Source organism: Parasteatoda tepidariorum, chromosome 5 (assembly GCF_982258835.1).
Source record: "Parasteatoda tepidariorum strain Cologne lab strain chromosome 5, Ptep-v5.0, whole genome shotgun sequence".
NCBI classification, from domain to species: domain Eukaryota; kingdom Metazoa; phylum Arthropoda; class Arachnida; order Araneae; family Theridiidae; genus Parasteatoda; species Parasteatoda tepidariorum.
In genome coordinates this window covers 25463330-25480560 of record NC_141759.1, presented here as the reverse complement: position 1 = coordinate 25480560, position 17231 = coordinate 25463330, and the positions used below count along the sequence as shown (strand labels likewise).

At 28.2% G+C, this 17231-nt stretch overlaps 1 protein-coding gene across 1 annotated transcript; it reads left to right on the top strand.

Annotated features, from left to right (window-relative positions):
- The first annotated feature begins 210 nt into the window (after positions 1 to 210).
- LOC107457302 (zinc finger-containing ubiquitin peptidase 1) lies at positions 211 to 14569 on the top strand. The gene is made up of 8 exons (XM_043044603.3): positions 211 to 1339; positions 4728 to 4790; positions 6722 to 6988; positions 7503 to 7691; positions 7800 to 7968; positions 9375 to 9502; positions 11896 to 12119; positions 13087 to 14569. Exons 1-8 carry the CDS (start codon positions 532 to 534, stop codon positions 13129 to 13131), a joined length of 1893 nt encoding a protein of 630 aa, XP_042900537.1. The 5' UTR covers positions 211 to 531; the 3' UTR covers positions 13132 to 14569.
- The last annotated feature ends 2662 nt before the right edge of the window (positions 14570 to 17231 follow it).

The window sequence follows — 17231 nt, the reverse complement described above, 5'->3', positions numbered from 1 at the left end:
TAAAAAATTTTTTGGCTGAAACTTCTTTGTTAACTTCTAGAAATTCATGCTTAGATAACAATTTTTCAATATTAATTAGTTTGATTTGTGTTTTCGAGCTGAAATATTGATATTTCATCTCGCGTGTTTTATTATTTTTATTTTAATGGGCGTGCGTCAAGCATATGTAGTTTCGTTTCCACAGGACATATTTTTTAAATAGCTGACTGATTCTGCCGGGTTATGTTGTAATTTTATAGTGTTGATAAATAATTATTATCTAATCTAATTGTGACGTATATTTGGAGATCTTTTTCATATAAGTGAATTCAAAACCTTTTATTTTGAAATATTTCTTGTCATTTCTCGGAACTACTTTTCTAGTCTTAAAATTTGAAATGTTCTTAAATCATGAATCTGTGAACTTGGAAAAACATCAGACTCCCAATTTATTTTTTATCAATTCCTATTTGCTAAACAAAATTTTGGAATAAATTGAGATATTTTGAATCTTTTATTCTGTACTATTTTGATAATATATTTTAAACAACCATGGCAGCTAAACATCCTGAGTATGTATACACCTGCGATATTTGCGGTGAAGAAGGATTTTCTGAGGTAGAGATGCGATCACATACCATGGTAGCACACATTGAAGGTGCAATTTCATGTCCTTTCTGTGATCTGGGAGATATATCTGCAGAGGAAATGGTTTTTCATGTTAATTCTATGCATTTAGACTTCTTGAGTCCAACGGAAGATAATGTTCAATTTACTATATCGTCTAGTGATTCCATGGATGATGTATCTTTGTCAAGCAATGGTTTACCCGACACCAATTTCTATTCTGCCTCAGAAAGTTCTCCTCAACGAGCTAATCTTTCTCTTAATTTAAACCCTAATAAATATAAAAAAGTATTACTCAGTCCAAGAGGTAGTGATCATTCTCTCTGTCCTCTATGTGATTATTCTAATAAATGTCCTACTAAACTCCAAGAACATGTGAATAGACAACACTTTGATTTAACAAGTCCCTCTTTCCCCGAATTTTCTAATAATGATAGTGGAAGTAATAGTCCTTTTCTATGTCCATTATGTGACAGGAATTTCGACTCCAGCAGAGATGTCGAATTGCATGTTAATGTTGATCATAATGATATCTTGAGCCCTATTAAATCAACTCAAGCTACACCTGGTGATGAAAATTGCAATGATTGTTGCCCTGTATGTGGTAGTTCTAATTTTATGTGTAGTTTAGAATTGGCATCCCACATTGAAGAACATTTTAGCCCGAAATCGCCAAATGGACTACTTTGTTCTCCCAGTGCTCCATATGGTTTAACACCCTTAAGTACTGATGGTAAGAATATATCATAGCTATATTCTATACTTAGAACAGTATATTTCCATATCAGTACTTGTTCCAGCTAATACCAAGTTTACTGAATTTACGGAGGCACTAGGAAATTTTTCGTATTGGTAGGTACCTGTGCAAAAATATTCACCGAGTTTTATGGACTTCCAAGCAGTATTATGCCAGAAATTTTAAAAAAGGATTTGCCGAAACTATAGTGCCCTGGCTATTATAGTTAGTGTGTACTGGTACTGATAGGGAAATATTTTTAGGACACCAACTCCCATTGTCTGGTTATTATGGTTTCAATAATTTGAAAAAATTATTAACCTTTTATGTATATGTATGTTTGTCTATTAGTTTTATCATTTAAATTTGTGCCATGGGATGATATTTCTTATAATTTTTTCCTGCATACTGCTATTAACTGACACAAAAACTTGGCCACAATTTTAATGCAGGTAATGATATTCTGTTAAGGGTTGCACAACATTTTTTAAAAGAAGAGTGTAGAAGAAAATTTGACTTTTTAGTGTCACTGTGAATGACACATAATATATTTTTAGTCAAATTTAGTTTTCCATAATTATTAATTTTTAAATATCTAATAATGATAACTATGCACTAATAATTTCTCTTAATTATTTATCCTACCATGGGCACCAATACAGAAATCTTCCTTTTACTGTTTCTCAACTATATAAGGAATAAGACAGAACTTTTTTTTTTTTACTTTTTAGGATCACAAAAATTTTTTTTTTCAGATGAATTAATAATAATTAAATTATTTCTTAATATAATAAGGACAAAATGAATTTATCCTAAAATCTGAAAGACACTAATTTAAAAAAAAAAAATCATTTGAAATCGTACAGACTTTTTTTTAAAGTAAAGTTGAATTTTTATCAAATTTACGATTTTCCTTATGGAAAAATTAATTTTATCATTATTATTTATTTTACAACGCATAACTTACATATTCCTTTATTTTCAATAAATACTTGAACTAAACTGGTTTTAAATGTGTTTTTGTTAAAGAGAATTTAAAAAAAAAAAATTAGAATACTCATAGATTTAAACCTTTTGACACTTTTAATTGGCAAAGGATAAGCATTTTAGTGTTGTAAGCCGTCACTACGTACTAGAACTGGGAGTATTTTGGATAGTCTAAAATGCCAACATATGAGCATTATTTTATTTATTTTTTAATGTAAAAGGATAATAGTTTAAATTGGTGCTTATTCAAAGGTAGAAACTTAAATATCTCTATCTAGACAAATAAGGTTGTGTTTCTAAAGTAATTTATTTCACTCATCAGAATTGAATAAAGATAGTTCAAAGTTGATAGAACTAATAATTTAGATGTTATCAATAAAAAAGCATATTACAAAAACATCATGTGTAATCTTTTTTTATTTAAATTCATTGATGGGTCCAACATTTTTCTCGACCGAAGTGAGGTATTGTTTCTTATGTTAAATTTAATGGAAACAAAAATTGAGTTGATAATTATTTAGAAGAAATGAGAGACATAAAAATTACTATTTTTCATTTAATCGCCATATCCGTCTAAGCATCAAACTAACATAGCTTCAAAACTGCTAGTTATATTGCATTTAAAAACAAGTAAAAACCAATTAAAAAAGGCAGGCAGGATGCTTTCTCACTGAAAAGGGCACTTGGAGTTTTGAAAGGGCACTCACTTACTGCCGTAAAAATTCATCAAAATATGTGTGAAAATTCATCAAAATGTGCATGAATCTGCTCTAACCATCTTTATCATATTCTGAAAATAATTCCAAAAACTCTATTTCCCCTATCCAATGAATTTTGATCCTAAGATGTATTCGATTTTCAATGGCATTAATTTTGGAAAAAAGTGCAGCTTCTTTGAATAAACATGACAACTGTGTCGTCAGTATAAGTTTAAAAATGTACTTAAACATAAAAACTTTTAATAATAATCCAAATGACTTTGTTTTTACCTCATTTGATTTTGTGCAAAAAATACATATTAAATGATATCTTCACTTTTCCTCGATAGTGGCAACAAATACGTAAAAAAGTATAAATACTTATATTATAGCTTAACTATTCATGGGATCTTTATAACTTCTAAACTATTAGGTTTAGTGACTTGAGCTTAATCTTATTCAATTTTGAATATAACTGTACATCAGAAACAATACCTCACTTGTCTACAAGGTGATTCTAAAAAGATGGGCAAAATTTTAGGAAGTGATAGTACACACCCAAGCAAACAATTTTCATCAAAGAATGCATAGTCGAAAACAAAATGCAAAACCGCTAGAGGGCGTCTAAGTTTATGTTCTTATATGAGGCAAAAGCACACAAAGAACGATGAAGTTAAATTATAAAATCAAATTTAATGGCATGTGATTACAATAAGTATTCAAAATAGTGGCCGGCAGCTACTATGCACGCAGTACAACGGAGAAGAAAAGATAGGCGAACATTCTGAAACACGCCAGGCATATCACGAACCTTCCCTGCCGAAAGCTTGGCGATAAGTAACGCAGCGCAGTAACTCGCAACAGGAATGGAGCTTTCACGTTAGCATCAAACAACTTTCCAAATGCGCCAGCACCTTTGCGTTTTGTTTTCGATCTTGCATTCTTTGATGAAAATTGTTTGCTTGGGTGTGTACTATTACTTCCTAAAATTTTGCCCATCTTTTAAGAATCACCTTGTATATAGCAATAAATTAGTTTGTCCTTTATATCAGAATACATATAATTAGCAATTTTCCCCATATATTCAAGCCCATTTTGTGACTGAAAAAATGGTTACTATATTTGAAATCACTTCGGCTAAAGCTGTCATCACATTACAAAGAATTTTTCATAACTCAAATTTTGCAGAACTGCAAATAATTAAGTAGTGAACTCTTTATTATAGGGTATTGCATTATATGTTTCACATCAAAACACAACTAAATTTGTATGGTTAGAAAGTTTTCTCAATTTCATTTTTATTCTTTTTAAAATATATTAATAGGATTTTGAAATATTATTGTCAATCAAAGGTTTACTTTCTAGCATTTTTGATCAAATAATTTATAATAATGCTACTCATTTTAATCTTCGTATTCCTGAGGATATTATTCAATTGACTGCGATTTTATGTGTTTTTAATATATGTATACTCTCTATATATTTTCGATGTTTCTTCACGTGTTTGTATTTCCTAATTAAATACAACTGTTTCTTATTCAAATCAATTTATAACCTTTTAACAAAGCCAAGAATAATAATTAAAAATATTTGAAAAATATAAATATTTTTCTGATTAAATGTTTCTCTGAAATAAATTAAATTTATTGCTGAGATATTAAAATTTTGCACCATTTCATCTACTTTCTTTCCTCACTTAGCTTCTCTTTTTAAAAATGGACGCAGTAATTCTCAAGTTGAAAAAGGAAAATCAACTAAAAAAGGTATAAAGTATTTATTTGTTATTTTTTATAATATTGAAATTAATCTTGAATTGTAAATTTTATAATCCATAGGGATTATTTAACTATAAGTGTTTGAATTAGTGTGTTCCATACGTAGCTCACTGAATACAGAGAATTAAATGGGAAAATATTTATGTTAATGTGCTTTATAATTATTTTTTTCTCTCCTTAAAATTTATAAATTATTTCCACCTCATAAAATTATTTTTCCAGCATTTTCTTTATCTTCCAGTTGCCAAATTATTTCTACAAATTGTAGAAAACAACTTGTAAATATTGAAATTCATGATCACCCATGTCGTATTATCCAAACGTCTTTAATTTTTTGGGCTTACGACTACTAATGTTCAACTCAGTTGCCTTATATTTTTAACCCAATCCAGAAGACAAGGGAACTCCTGGTTCAAGTTTTATATTTTATAACCATCGTTGAACAGCCGACCCAATTTTGGGTTTACGACTACTAATGTTCTACTCCGTAGCCTTGCAATTTTGAACCAATCCAGAGCACAAGGAAACTACTGGATCAGTACCCCCAGAGATATGATTTGTTATGGGAACATGGAGGACTTTGTGACTCAACATATTTAACGGGCATCAGTAACCATTTACTGCACAGAGAGTCTTCGGCCGACGGTGGAACAAGTATTGGGAGAAATTTACCTATGTGGAGGACTTTTTGGTGAAACTAACCTGTATTTATATTACATGAAGAGAAGTACCTCCCACGGCCTGACACCAAGGGGACTCTAACATGTGATCCATCTACCCTTGAGGATATTTTACTTCAGCACTGTAGTCGGTGCCAGCCGGTTGCGGAATTCGTATCAACCAGCCGATGCTGGTATTCGAACCTGGTTCACTTAATTAGAAGGTGACGGCTCTATCCCCTGAGCCACTATGTGTCTCAGAATAAAGTGATTTGTAGTAAATAAGAACAGTTCAAGCTTGAGTTCTTAAACTGCGTAGCATGGCTAGCAGAAGGGGAAGAAGGGTCATATGTAACCAGGCACGGCCTTTGAGGAGTACCAAATTCATAAAAATTAATTAAAAATTTATTCTAGAATAAAATGTTTTTATATTTTAAATACTCCCCTTCCTTTATCTCATTTGCAAATTACAAGCTCAATAATTTATTAAATTTTTTATCAAATTAACCTAAAAATTGACAGGATGTATCTATTATTGTAGGTTGCTTTACACATAAGATTATTATCTTTTTTTTGCAATTTGGCGGCACATTAAATGAAAAATGTCACTTATCATTCAATCAAAAATATTAAACGCAATGAAAAGCATCCAAGTGCAATAGAAGCTACATTAGTGACCTATACTTTTCAATTTTAAACTGAATCTAATGAACGTTTTTACTTTGTTGAGCTATGTCGATTTAAAAACTTTATTTTGAAATCTTATTCAGCGTGAACTTTAATTAATGAATTCAGTTCTGGATAATTTGAAACTTAAAATCATCCATAAAGCCCTTTAAATCTAATATTATATCATCTATACAAATATATATTTATATATATCTTGTTTTGTCAGCAGGTGCAAAAACTGAATTTGTTTCCAAAGGCTGCTATGCCTCTGCTTAAATTACAAAAAATGAAACTATGGCTTAAAATAAATCCTAATGTGGTTTTTGAAAACTGTCTTACTTTCTAAATTTATTATCCTGCTTATAGAAGATGCTACGAATCGAAAGAAATTTCTTTCTTAAGACTTTTTAAAAACATTTTATCAAGTAATTTTTTTTAACTGATTTGTTTTTCTTGTCACAAATTTTTATCTTTCTATAAAATAAACTAATGTATTGTATGACAGACTATTTAACTGTCTTTCTTTCTGGATTTTAACTTTATTATGTTTTTTTTTCCAATCATATTTTCAAATTTTTTGTTTGCTTACAGAAGCAGGTAGTGCTGATCATCTCTTTGCTTTGGAGATCGAACGTAAAGAGAGGGAAGAACAGCGAGTGAGAGAACAGAGAGAGTTTCGAATGCTACAAGCCCAATACGGGATGGACAATCAAGGGAATTTCAGGGAACAGTCTATTACCAACATGCAAAAAGCTGTCTATGCTGGTGAAATGAGTGTTGCTGATTATTATAATAGACAAGTAGAACTTTGCATTGCTGAAAGGGATGGTGTAGATGATGGACACTCCTGCACTAAAGGTTATAATTTTAATGCTTTTACACGCATTAAATCTTAAAAAATTTTCTATCAATGTTATTTTAACTCTGTGTTCAAGCAATGTTTCTTTAATTAGCTTAAAAAATATTTATATTTAATCTGCTTTAGAAAAAAAAATCTTTTTTTGTTGAGCCGTTACGGCTCAGTGGGTAAGGTGCTGAACTGTCAGTGTGAGGAACAGAAGTTTGATCCCCAGTGGCTACTTAAAGCCCACCCAGCTTCATATCGATGGGTACCTGCTTGTCTGAGAAGTAAAGGTGGCCTGTGAACAGTGTTGATTACTACAATCATGCCATTGGTCTTGAAATTGTGGAACCTTAACCTTTATGATCCCCTGGCTCATAGCAGACTGTTACGTGAATGCTTTGAATTTGTTTCTTGTAATTTTGAGCTTCATCCAATAAATAAATATAATTTTGAGAGATATAAATGAGATAATCTAATTCTCAGTCAAACACAATAAAATGATTGATATGTGTTGTTCAATCCTTTTAGGTCTTATTCCTAAGATAAGAGCTTTCAGTATGGCTTCTTCAAATGTTGAACATTTATGGTTATGTACCGCTGTTGATCATTATGGATCTACCTATGGTGACAAAGGCTGGGGATGTGGTTATCGAAATATTCAAATGATGCTTTCATCTTTAATTAATAGCACTAAATATAGTACTAGACTTTTTAATGGTGAGTAAATTTTAATAATGTGACTTGAAATTTTAGTTAAAAAATAAATTAAGTTTTTGTTTGTTTATTAATTGAATTATTTAAATTTTGTATTTTAACTAATTTTAGGTAGATTTGCTATGCCTTCAATATCAAAGCTTCAGGAGCTTATTGAAGGAGCGTGGAGGCAGGGATTTGATCCTCCTGGCTGCGAGCAACTTGGTGGCCGTTTGATAAATACTAGAAAATGGATTGGGGCTACCGAAGTTGTCACTTTTCTTGCATCTTTCCGAATTAGGTTTGTTTATAAATTTTCAAAGTAAATTTTTTTTTTGAATCCGTGTGAAGAAATTATTTCTTATTCTGTTAATCTTTTGAGTTTAACGCGACTCATAGGCACACCATAATAACTGCATTTATATTTGTATTACAACAACATTTCAATTCCTGACTTCACTTCTTCTCAAAACTTACTTCTCGTTTTAAATAAAACTATATTAAAGTATGTTTTAGTGATTTGTTTAAATCACATGCATCTTGTACAATTTGTAAAAGTATTTTAGACTATTTATGTTATACATAAACTTACTAGGTTTATTACTTTTTTTATGTCTCATTATTATTTTGATAATTTTTGAAATATTTTACCATAAGTTTCCGAAAGTAAGCCCATCCGTGTATGAGCAGAAGAATATGCTTTTTATTTTAATATGCTCTACAAGAGGAGAGACATTTCTGTTGGTAACGTCCTTCTGAAATTTTTCAATGTCAATGGATCCGATGATAAGCTGTCCCCCCCCCCCCCCAAAAAAAAAAATTTCTAAAAATTCTCTGCGTATATTTAGAAACATACAGTAGTTCTGATATTGATTTTTTCCCAAAGGCGATATGTTGACAAGAAATTTCTTTGAAATGAAGAGTAATTTTATTTTATATCAATTGTGATATAGTTTTTAAAGCATTGTTTCTTTCTTAATATTCTGTAGACGGCTTTAAAAATCTTTAAAACAAAGTTGTATGATTACAATTAAATCAATTTAAAATTATATGCTCTTTGCAAAGTGTTTGATTAGTTAGTTTTTCAAAATCGACTTATTTTAGTCTTGTGAAAAATTTCATGCTTATAGGCCATTATAAAATATTAGACAAGATGAAATTGAAAGAGCACATATTTATAGCAACAAAAAAAATAATTTAAAACTCAATCTATCAATTAAAATGGAAAAGTGTGTTTTCTAAAATCTATGCTGGACTTAGTGAACCTTGTTGAAAACCTATTTTATACAATTTGCATCCAATGTAGGGAATAAACCATGAAATGGTAATTATTTTTTTCTAAAAATCTGTTTTGATTAATTTAAGTTTCTATTTAAAAATCTATAATCCTTTCTTAATTTATTAAAACCTTAGCTTAAAATGCTTAATAAAAAATCATAAACTGTTGGTTTTAAATGTTTTCAAAAAATTACTCTTTTATATATTTACCTTTTCTTAATTAAGTTATAATTAAAAAAAGTTTTTGTTTGCAATTTTTATAGTATTAGTATTGTTTAAAAAAGAGCTGCTGCTTACAGAATAAAAATTCTATGCTACAAAGGAAAATTTTAGTTTTCAGCATTTTATAAAATCTGATATTCTATGCATGTGCATTCTCTAAAAATTCTTTTGATTTCTTAAAATTTTAGCTGCTTATTTTCTTTTCAGAGGTCGCCTTATCGACTGTCATGAACCCACAGGACCAAATGGTACTCATCCTGAGCTGTTTTCTTGGGTTAAAGGATATTTTATGAAAGAAGAAGAGTTTAAACCACCTGTATATTTACAACATCATGGTACTTTTTCTATTTAAAATGTTTAATTAATGCCCTCATACTATGATGGAATTTTTTTAAATTTTTATTTTTTAATATCTAGCTACTGTCAAATCACCAAATCATCAGTTTTTTTATATGGTCCTAAGTCTTAACCGGTATATACACTTTACCATTTTGTTGTCAATTTCATGTGGAATATTATTCCACCTTTTAACTCTATGTCTTAAAAATGCCTCTTTTATAGCAGAAGAAAAAAACTATCCTCCAAAGATGTTACAGTTTCTTACCCTTTTTCTTGAAATGCATTTACAACACTCAAATAGTTAATTGATTGTGTGAGAAAGCAATATCACCTGTGGGGTTTATTTTCTTTTGTTTGCATTGTTAGCAACTACATTACATTGCAATGGAATTTGGGAATGAAAAGATTCAATATAAATGAACATGTTTAAATTTATCTCATTCATTTGAAGCTCAGCAAGCTTCAGATAAACCTATTGTTTTAATAATTTTCTATTAAAATTTGTGTTAAAGAGGTGTTCATCACTAAAAATATCCACACAAAAATTGAACAACCCCCTAAAAAATATGGCTAGAAAAATAAAGTAAAAGTGTAAATAAATCTCTGACTTATTAGTTATAATAGATGTTTTAGTGGCCCTTTTGGTTAGCCTGATGTTAAACCTGCACTCTTTTTCTTTTTGGCTGATCCTTTAAGACTACTTCCACTGAAAATCAAATTCGCTACCCGATGCAATATGCAAAACAATATTTTATAGAGTCAAACCTCTCAAGAACGACCACCATTAGTTTTGGTTGGTATCTTAGCTAAAAATGTTAAATAATGTGCATATAAAAAGAGATAGACAATACTGCTTGCTTCGTGTTATTGTGATAAAAGAATCTGTGATCTGAGTTTGTTATGAATTCAAAGCTAGTAATAAAAGTGTTGGTTATGCATAAAATGCTAACTGATATTACTGAAAGTTTAAAGTTGTTCTACTGCTGTTTTTCTTTATGCATTTTAATCATAATACTAATTAAAATTTTTATGTGCCACATTTTATGTTTTTGTATTAGCAATGAATGTGAATATAATTTTTATAGCTGACACTTTTTTGTGTTTATTAACTAAAAGAATTTAAATTATTAGGATTTGATCAACAAAGAAAGGTATTAAGAAAAATTATATATATACAGTGAAACCTCTCAGGAAAGACCACTCTCTGTACCACTGTAAAATGGTCGTTGTTGGAGGTTGGTCATTCTTAGAGGTTAACTCCATTGACTTCAAAATTGTTATACAAGGTACATGATTTTTTGGAAACTATTTTTATTTTAGTCTGTGTAATTTTCTTGGTACAGAAATGCGAAATGTGCATGACAAGACAGATCAATGAATAAAATTTAGTGTCTATAAAAAAGATCTAAACTGGTATAATTTTGTCTAAAAACGAATTTACCAATTATGAATGATAAAGCTATTTTAAATAAATAAACAATTATGTTTTTTGTTTAAGTTTGCATTTAATTTAGTTAGCTTTAAAAAGTTCAAAGAGGTTTGTTTATTTGAGATGCTTGTTCTTTCTAAAATAACGTTTTTTTATAATTTAATTTTCAACTTTAAAAGTAAATCATCGTCTTTAGCGCACTCTGGCTGCAACATGAGGTTGCGTCATCAAAAAGAGTTCTCTAAATAAGAGTCTCACTCAAATATTTTGAATAATATTTTAATCTACTTATTTGTTTTGTTCTGATATTTTTTCATGTTTCATTATTTAACCATTTCTGCATTCGGTGCAAATGTTTTCTTGATCGCTGGGAGAGATTTTTTTGGTTTCTCCTAAGGTTTTCTTCACAAAGTCTATGGAAAAAAATTCCATGTCGCACTAAAGTTTTCATAAATATTGAGGTGGTCACTACATAGAGGTGATCTTTCCTGGAGGATTCACAGTGTATTGAAGTTTCCTTACATTACAATAAATTTTTTTAAAAATGATATTTTTTTTATAAGTACTTTTATTAGCTTAAAAAAGTTATAAAGAATAGTACTTAATCATATCTTAAACTTAGATTTTTTTTCTTAAATACATTTTGCTTTTAATGCAAATTTCAGTCAGTATCATAATAGTATGATTATTTTAAAAACACTCAGCTGATTTTAATTTTCTCTGTCATTCTTTAATACTTTTAAAAGAATTCCATTATTAGTTTTTTTTACATTTATATTTTTTCTCTTTATTAAAAAATGTTCTTCATGATGAGAAAATTATAAATTTTTTTTCCACATATTTTTTAAGAATTATGTGTGTCTTTTGTAATCTAAAACATTTTCATTAGTTTTCTATTGTGATTAATTTAAATTTTTTAAGACTTCTGTTCATCTTAGTTTCTCATTAAAATTCTTTTAGGTCATAGTAGAACAATCATTGGAATAGAAGAACTTCAAGATGGTAGTTTACAATTACTTGTTTTAGATCCTAGTCATAGTAAATCCCAAATGGAACAGTTCAATAGTACATCTTCAGTTTCAAATGCCATAAGACTTATAAAACGGCCTATATCAGCACTTAAAGCTCGTCAATATCAACTAGTCTATGTTGATGGGGTTTTAGAAACAGAAGAAGAATATCAGGTAAATAGCAAGATAAGTAATCAAGAGTTATCTTTCAGTATAGCCTGCCATTAATTATTAAATTTTTCTTTGCTATTTAATAGAATTATAATACTATATTTTAAGGAAATAAGTTTTCTAGACATATTTAATGTGTAATATAACGTATATAAATATCTATCACTTAAAAAAAAAAAAAATAAACAGACTTGCTTTTATCTCTATGCTGGCACCTTTATATATATATATATATATATATATATATATATATATATATATATATATATATATATATATATATATATATGTGTGTGTGTGTGTGTGTGTGTGTGTGTGTGTGTGCAAAATATTTTTTTTTACTTTTGTTAATATTTAAAAGGAAAAAAAAACCTTTGCAATATATATTCCAAATTGTAAAATTAAAAAAATCTTTTTTTTTCTTTGGAATTTGATACGAAAAACTATTTTTGAAAATTTCTTAATGAGCATCATTTTAATATAGTTATAAGCATTGATGACATAGTGATTTAGGCACTTAATTGACAACGTGAAGGACTGGGGTTCAATCCCCACTGGTGTCTTAAAGCCAACCAAGCTTCTGATCTATGGATACTAGTTTGCCATCATCATTCCATTAGTTGTGAAATTGTATAGCCTTAACTTCCATGAAACCTTGTATGCTTTCCTTAATTATTTTTTTTCTCTTTAGTTTAGTTCAGTGTTATTTTAAGTAAAATAATGTTTAGAAAATGATGACTACTAGTATAGGTGTTTAAAATTTAAAGAAAATTTTATACAAAAAACTTTTAAATGACTTATCATATGCTTATGGTAAAAATAATTTATAATGCAGACTTTATGCATTTAAAAAAAATTTTTAAACTTTTTCTTTTTCAATTTTATTCTTTTTTGCTTATTTTTTTAAAACTTTATATTTAAAATTGTATAAATTATTTTTGTTTATTTTCTAATTTTATTATTTTTGCAGAGCATGAAAATACTGCATTCGCAGAGAATACCTCCATCCAGTTAAAATGAAACATTCTGTAGGATGCAATTATTTCTGTGGATTATGTAAAGTGGCAATAATTTGTGTCTGTGTTCATGTCAGAATTGTATAGAGATAAATTATGGCTGAAGTCTTCGACAGCATTGATTGAAAATTATTCCTATGCAAATCAAAATGATGAACTAAGATTATTTATTCGCAGTGAAATTAATTTATTAAAAACTTATAAAATGCAAATGCTTTTATTGTTGTAATCATTGTATATAGTAATTATTTTCAAAGCTTACAAATCAGCCTATTAACATCTATGTATAGATAATATAAAATTTAGATAAGTAGGTTTTTAGCTTATCTCTAACTCAGTTTAAACTTCATATTTTACAAAGTTGCTTCTTGTAAACTTACTCATTTTTATTTATTTTTTGCAGTTAAAAATATTTTAGTGTTCACACTAAAGATTTGAATTTATACCTGTTATTATGTTTCTTATATTACCATTAGTGCCTGTCATATTCATAGTGGAATATACCTGTTTTTGGTTTATAGAAAATTATTTTAACGCTGAGAGTTTTTTATTTTTTTTTAGCTAATAGTGTCATTTCTGTGATATCTTGTAGTAGAAATTTTAATTTATTTATGTTTGCGTAGTTAATTACATAACTTTTTTTTTTATTAATTTATACAATTATTGTTTTTATTGGTAAAGTTAAGCATGTGAATAATCAATTAGTATTTCATATTTTTTTTTTTTTTTTTTTTTTGCTATTCAATATTTTTTTCCCTTTTATACTGGGACCAATGTCATCATAAATGCAGGATATAGTTACGATTATGAGAATTCTGTTTATCATAATAGAAAATAAAATATTTTACAAATGTTCTGCATTAAACATTACTTTTTTTTTCTATCATTTCCTTTTCAACCATGTTTAGAACTGATTATTTTTACTGAGATTATGCTGTACAATTCTTTATGCTACGCTGCTGCTTGATTTAGCAAAGGCTGTATTAGATCAATTAAGAAAGCTGTGTAATTTAGTATAACTTTAATTTCTGACATTTTCAGTAAAATAATTACATCAAAAAGTTTTTTGAAATGCATTGATTCTACATGTAGAATATTTAATACAAGCTGAGACAAGATTTAACTCATTGATATACTGCCAAATCAAAATGTCTTCAGCTGAATTAATTTTAATCTTAATTTTTAAGCATCAAAAATTTTAGACAGATTTTATTATAAACTTTTTTAAGCAACAAATGTAATGAGTTAACTTTTTGGTTTTTTTGGAAAAGTTTGTAGGATATTTTAACACATTTTCAAAATGTATATCATGCTTATAGGCAAAACCATAATTGTTCCTGACTGTTCCTTCAACAAAATATTTGAAGCATGAAATTGTTATTATTTTTTATGTTAAAAAAATGTACTGAATAAAAAATAAAAATGCTTTTGCTTTGATATTGAAACTTTTAATCAATTGAAAGAGTAAAAAATATTCCTTTTTTTAATATTTGCAGCCTGAATTAATCAAGTGATTTTGTTCAAATACGTTTATGAATTTAGATGCCTATGTCACAAAATGAGTTCCCAAAGTAAATTAAAGATCCTACCTAATTATTAATTAATTAAATAAATAAAACATCCACCTATCTCAAAACAATGTCTTAATCTCAACTTCATATTCCTTGTACGAATCCATCCGACAATAATTATAAACATTGTGGATTTAATGTTGCTTTTTAAAATTGTTTATAATTTCAAAAGGGTATTTAAATACTCTTATCTCTCAAATATTTTGAATAAATTCATCCAATATCATGTATTTTACCACCTACAATAAACTATCAGTGATTAGAGGTTTGGATTATTGGGAGATATATATATATACACACATTTTAAAGAAAGAAACAGAATTTTTACTGATTCGGAAATTAGGTATTTCAAGGCAATATATTGAATGTTTACAAGTGGCGCTGTATATAAAAAATGAGGAAATTTTTAATCTTTATTAACAGTTTGATGCCGCTTTTTAATTGTAATACCCCTTTTTTTTCGTTCGTCAATTACAAATTATAAGCACGAAATACTGTATTTTTTAATTCATCTTTTGAAGTTATGCACGTCAGGCTCTTGGTACCTCTTATTAGTTCCGTCTAGATTAGGCCAGGTAAAAGAATTTCTACTGTATGATATATATGAAAATGGTTTTAAGAGTTTTTAAACTGGGTTTGAGATCTATTATAATTTTATTCAATATTTCTATTTTACTTTTTTAATACTTTTTGTCATTTTTTTTTTTAAAAAATTTAACAAATTAGATATTTGAATTAAAATGTTAAGAAAGTAAAGCAATTTTGTTTTTGTTTTTAGATCTGCGACTTGCTTTAAGTTTCTCAATCCAAAGGTTTAAGTTTTGACTATTACATCAACTTTTTAAGCTCCCTCTACTTATTTCAGGCATAACTGAATCAATCTCAGGAGTAAGTAAACTAGTCTAGACAAAAACTCTATAACAGTTCAAAAATAGAACTCATCAGAAAAAGTGTTAAAAATTATTCCTCAGAGTAATTAAGTTTAAAGATATGTAAGTTAATATCTTAGTTAAAAATGTTAAATGGTGTGCATATAATAAGAGATCGACAATACTGCTTGCCTTGTGTAATTGTGATGAAGGAATCTGTGATCAGAGTTAGTTATGAATTTTAAAGCTAGTAATAAGAGTGTTGTTGGTTATGTATAAAATGCGAATTGATATTTCTGAAGATTTAAAGTTGTTCCACTGATGTTTTTCTTTATTCATTTTAATCATAATATTGATTAAACTTTTTATGTGCCACATTATATGCTTTTGTATTAGCAATGAATCTCAACATAATTTTTATAACTGTTTTTTTGTGTTTATTAATTAAGAGAATTTAAATTATTAGGATTTGATCTACAAAGAAAATAATTAATAAAAATTATATGTATGTATATATATATACAGTTAACTCTTGATAATATGCGGAATTGAGTGGCCCACGAACCACAAATTTTAGGATAATCCGCAAAATGCTTAAAAAGACATCCATCATCAATTTTTTTTAATACAAATGATAAACTTCAATATCTATTATTAGCAGTTTTGTTCACATAATTTTTATTCATTTCTGTATGTAAAAGCCTGCCCACTTTTTTTTTTTTTTTTTGTTTCTTGGTGTTGGAGAGCAGGAAGCTAAAATAAAATTGACTTTTAACGCTACAGAGTTCATACACTAATGGGGAAAGGGGGGAATGTGCAAAACAATGTTTGAAACATGTAAATTACTTTTTATAAAGAGTTACTGCACATTCAGGATTTTTAAAAGCTTATCAGTAACAAAACTAAACAACGGACTACAATTCTGAAATCTTGTATGGCCCATAAATTATTCAAGGCCTTGCTTCATTCTTTTCCTTTTAGGGGTATAAGTGTTGTGTGGGAACCATCCTCATTTGTTAGTTGTCATTTTTATAACTGATAAGAGTTCCCAGAATGTGTTACAAGTTTACTAAATAAATGATTGAGGATAATTCATCATGTGAAGGCAAGAAGGAACAAACTAAAATTCTTTTCTTGCTATCAATATCATTGCTTTGAAACAATATTTCATAAATGCCTAGCCATTTTCACTCTTTCAATGCTTCCTTTATACTTGGGTATTGCACTTGAAGCTGCAAAGTTTATATGTAGACCAATTATTTGGTCAGTTGTGAACACTTGGGCTATGAACATAAACATGGTAGTATATTGTTTTTAAAACTCTTAAAATAGTTCCATCTTTATTAATTTATTTTCCATTATAAATGCTACATTGTTTATCATTGCCAAAAGAAAAGTGAAGTGGATAATCCACCTGCAGATAATCAGGAGTTTATTGTACATATAAATATATAGCATATTTAATTCTAAAAAGTTATTCTTCATACTTTATATAAATCAAGTACAATTAAATGTTCAAAAATATTTCAGTTGTTTTTAGTGTAAGTGTATATTAAGTGACATTATCTTATTTTCCAAAATATAGCACTAAAGCTATTATACTTCTAATGTACTAGAAAAGAACTTTAATGGATTAGGCATAAGATCAGACTAGCCTGG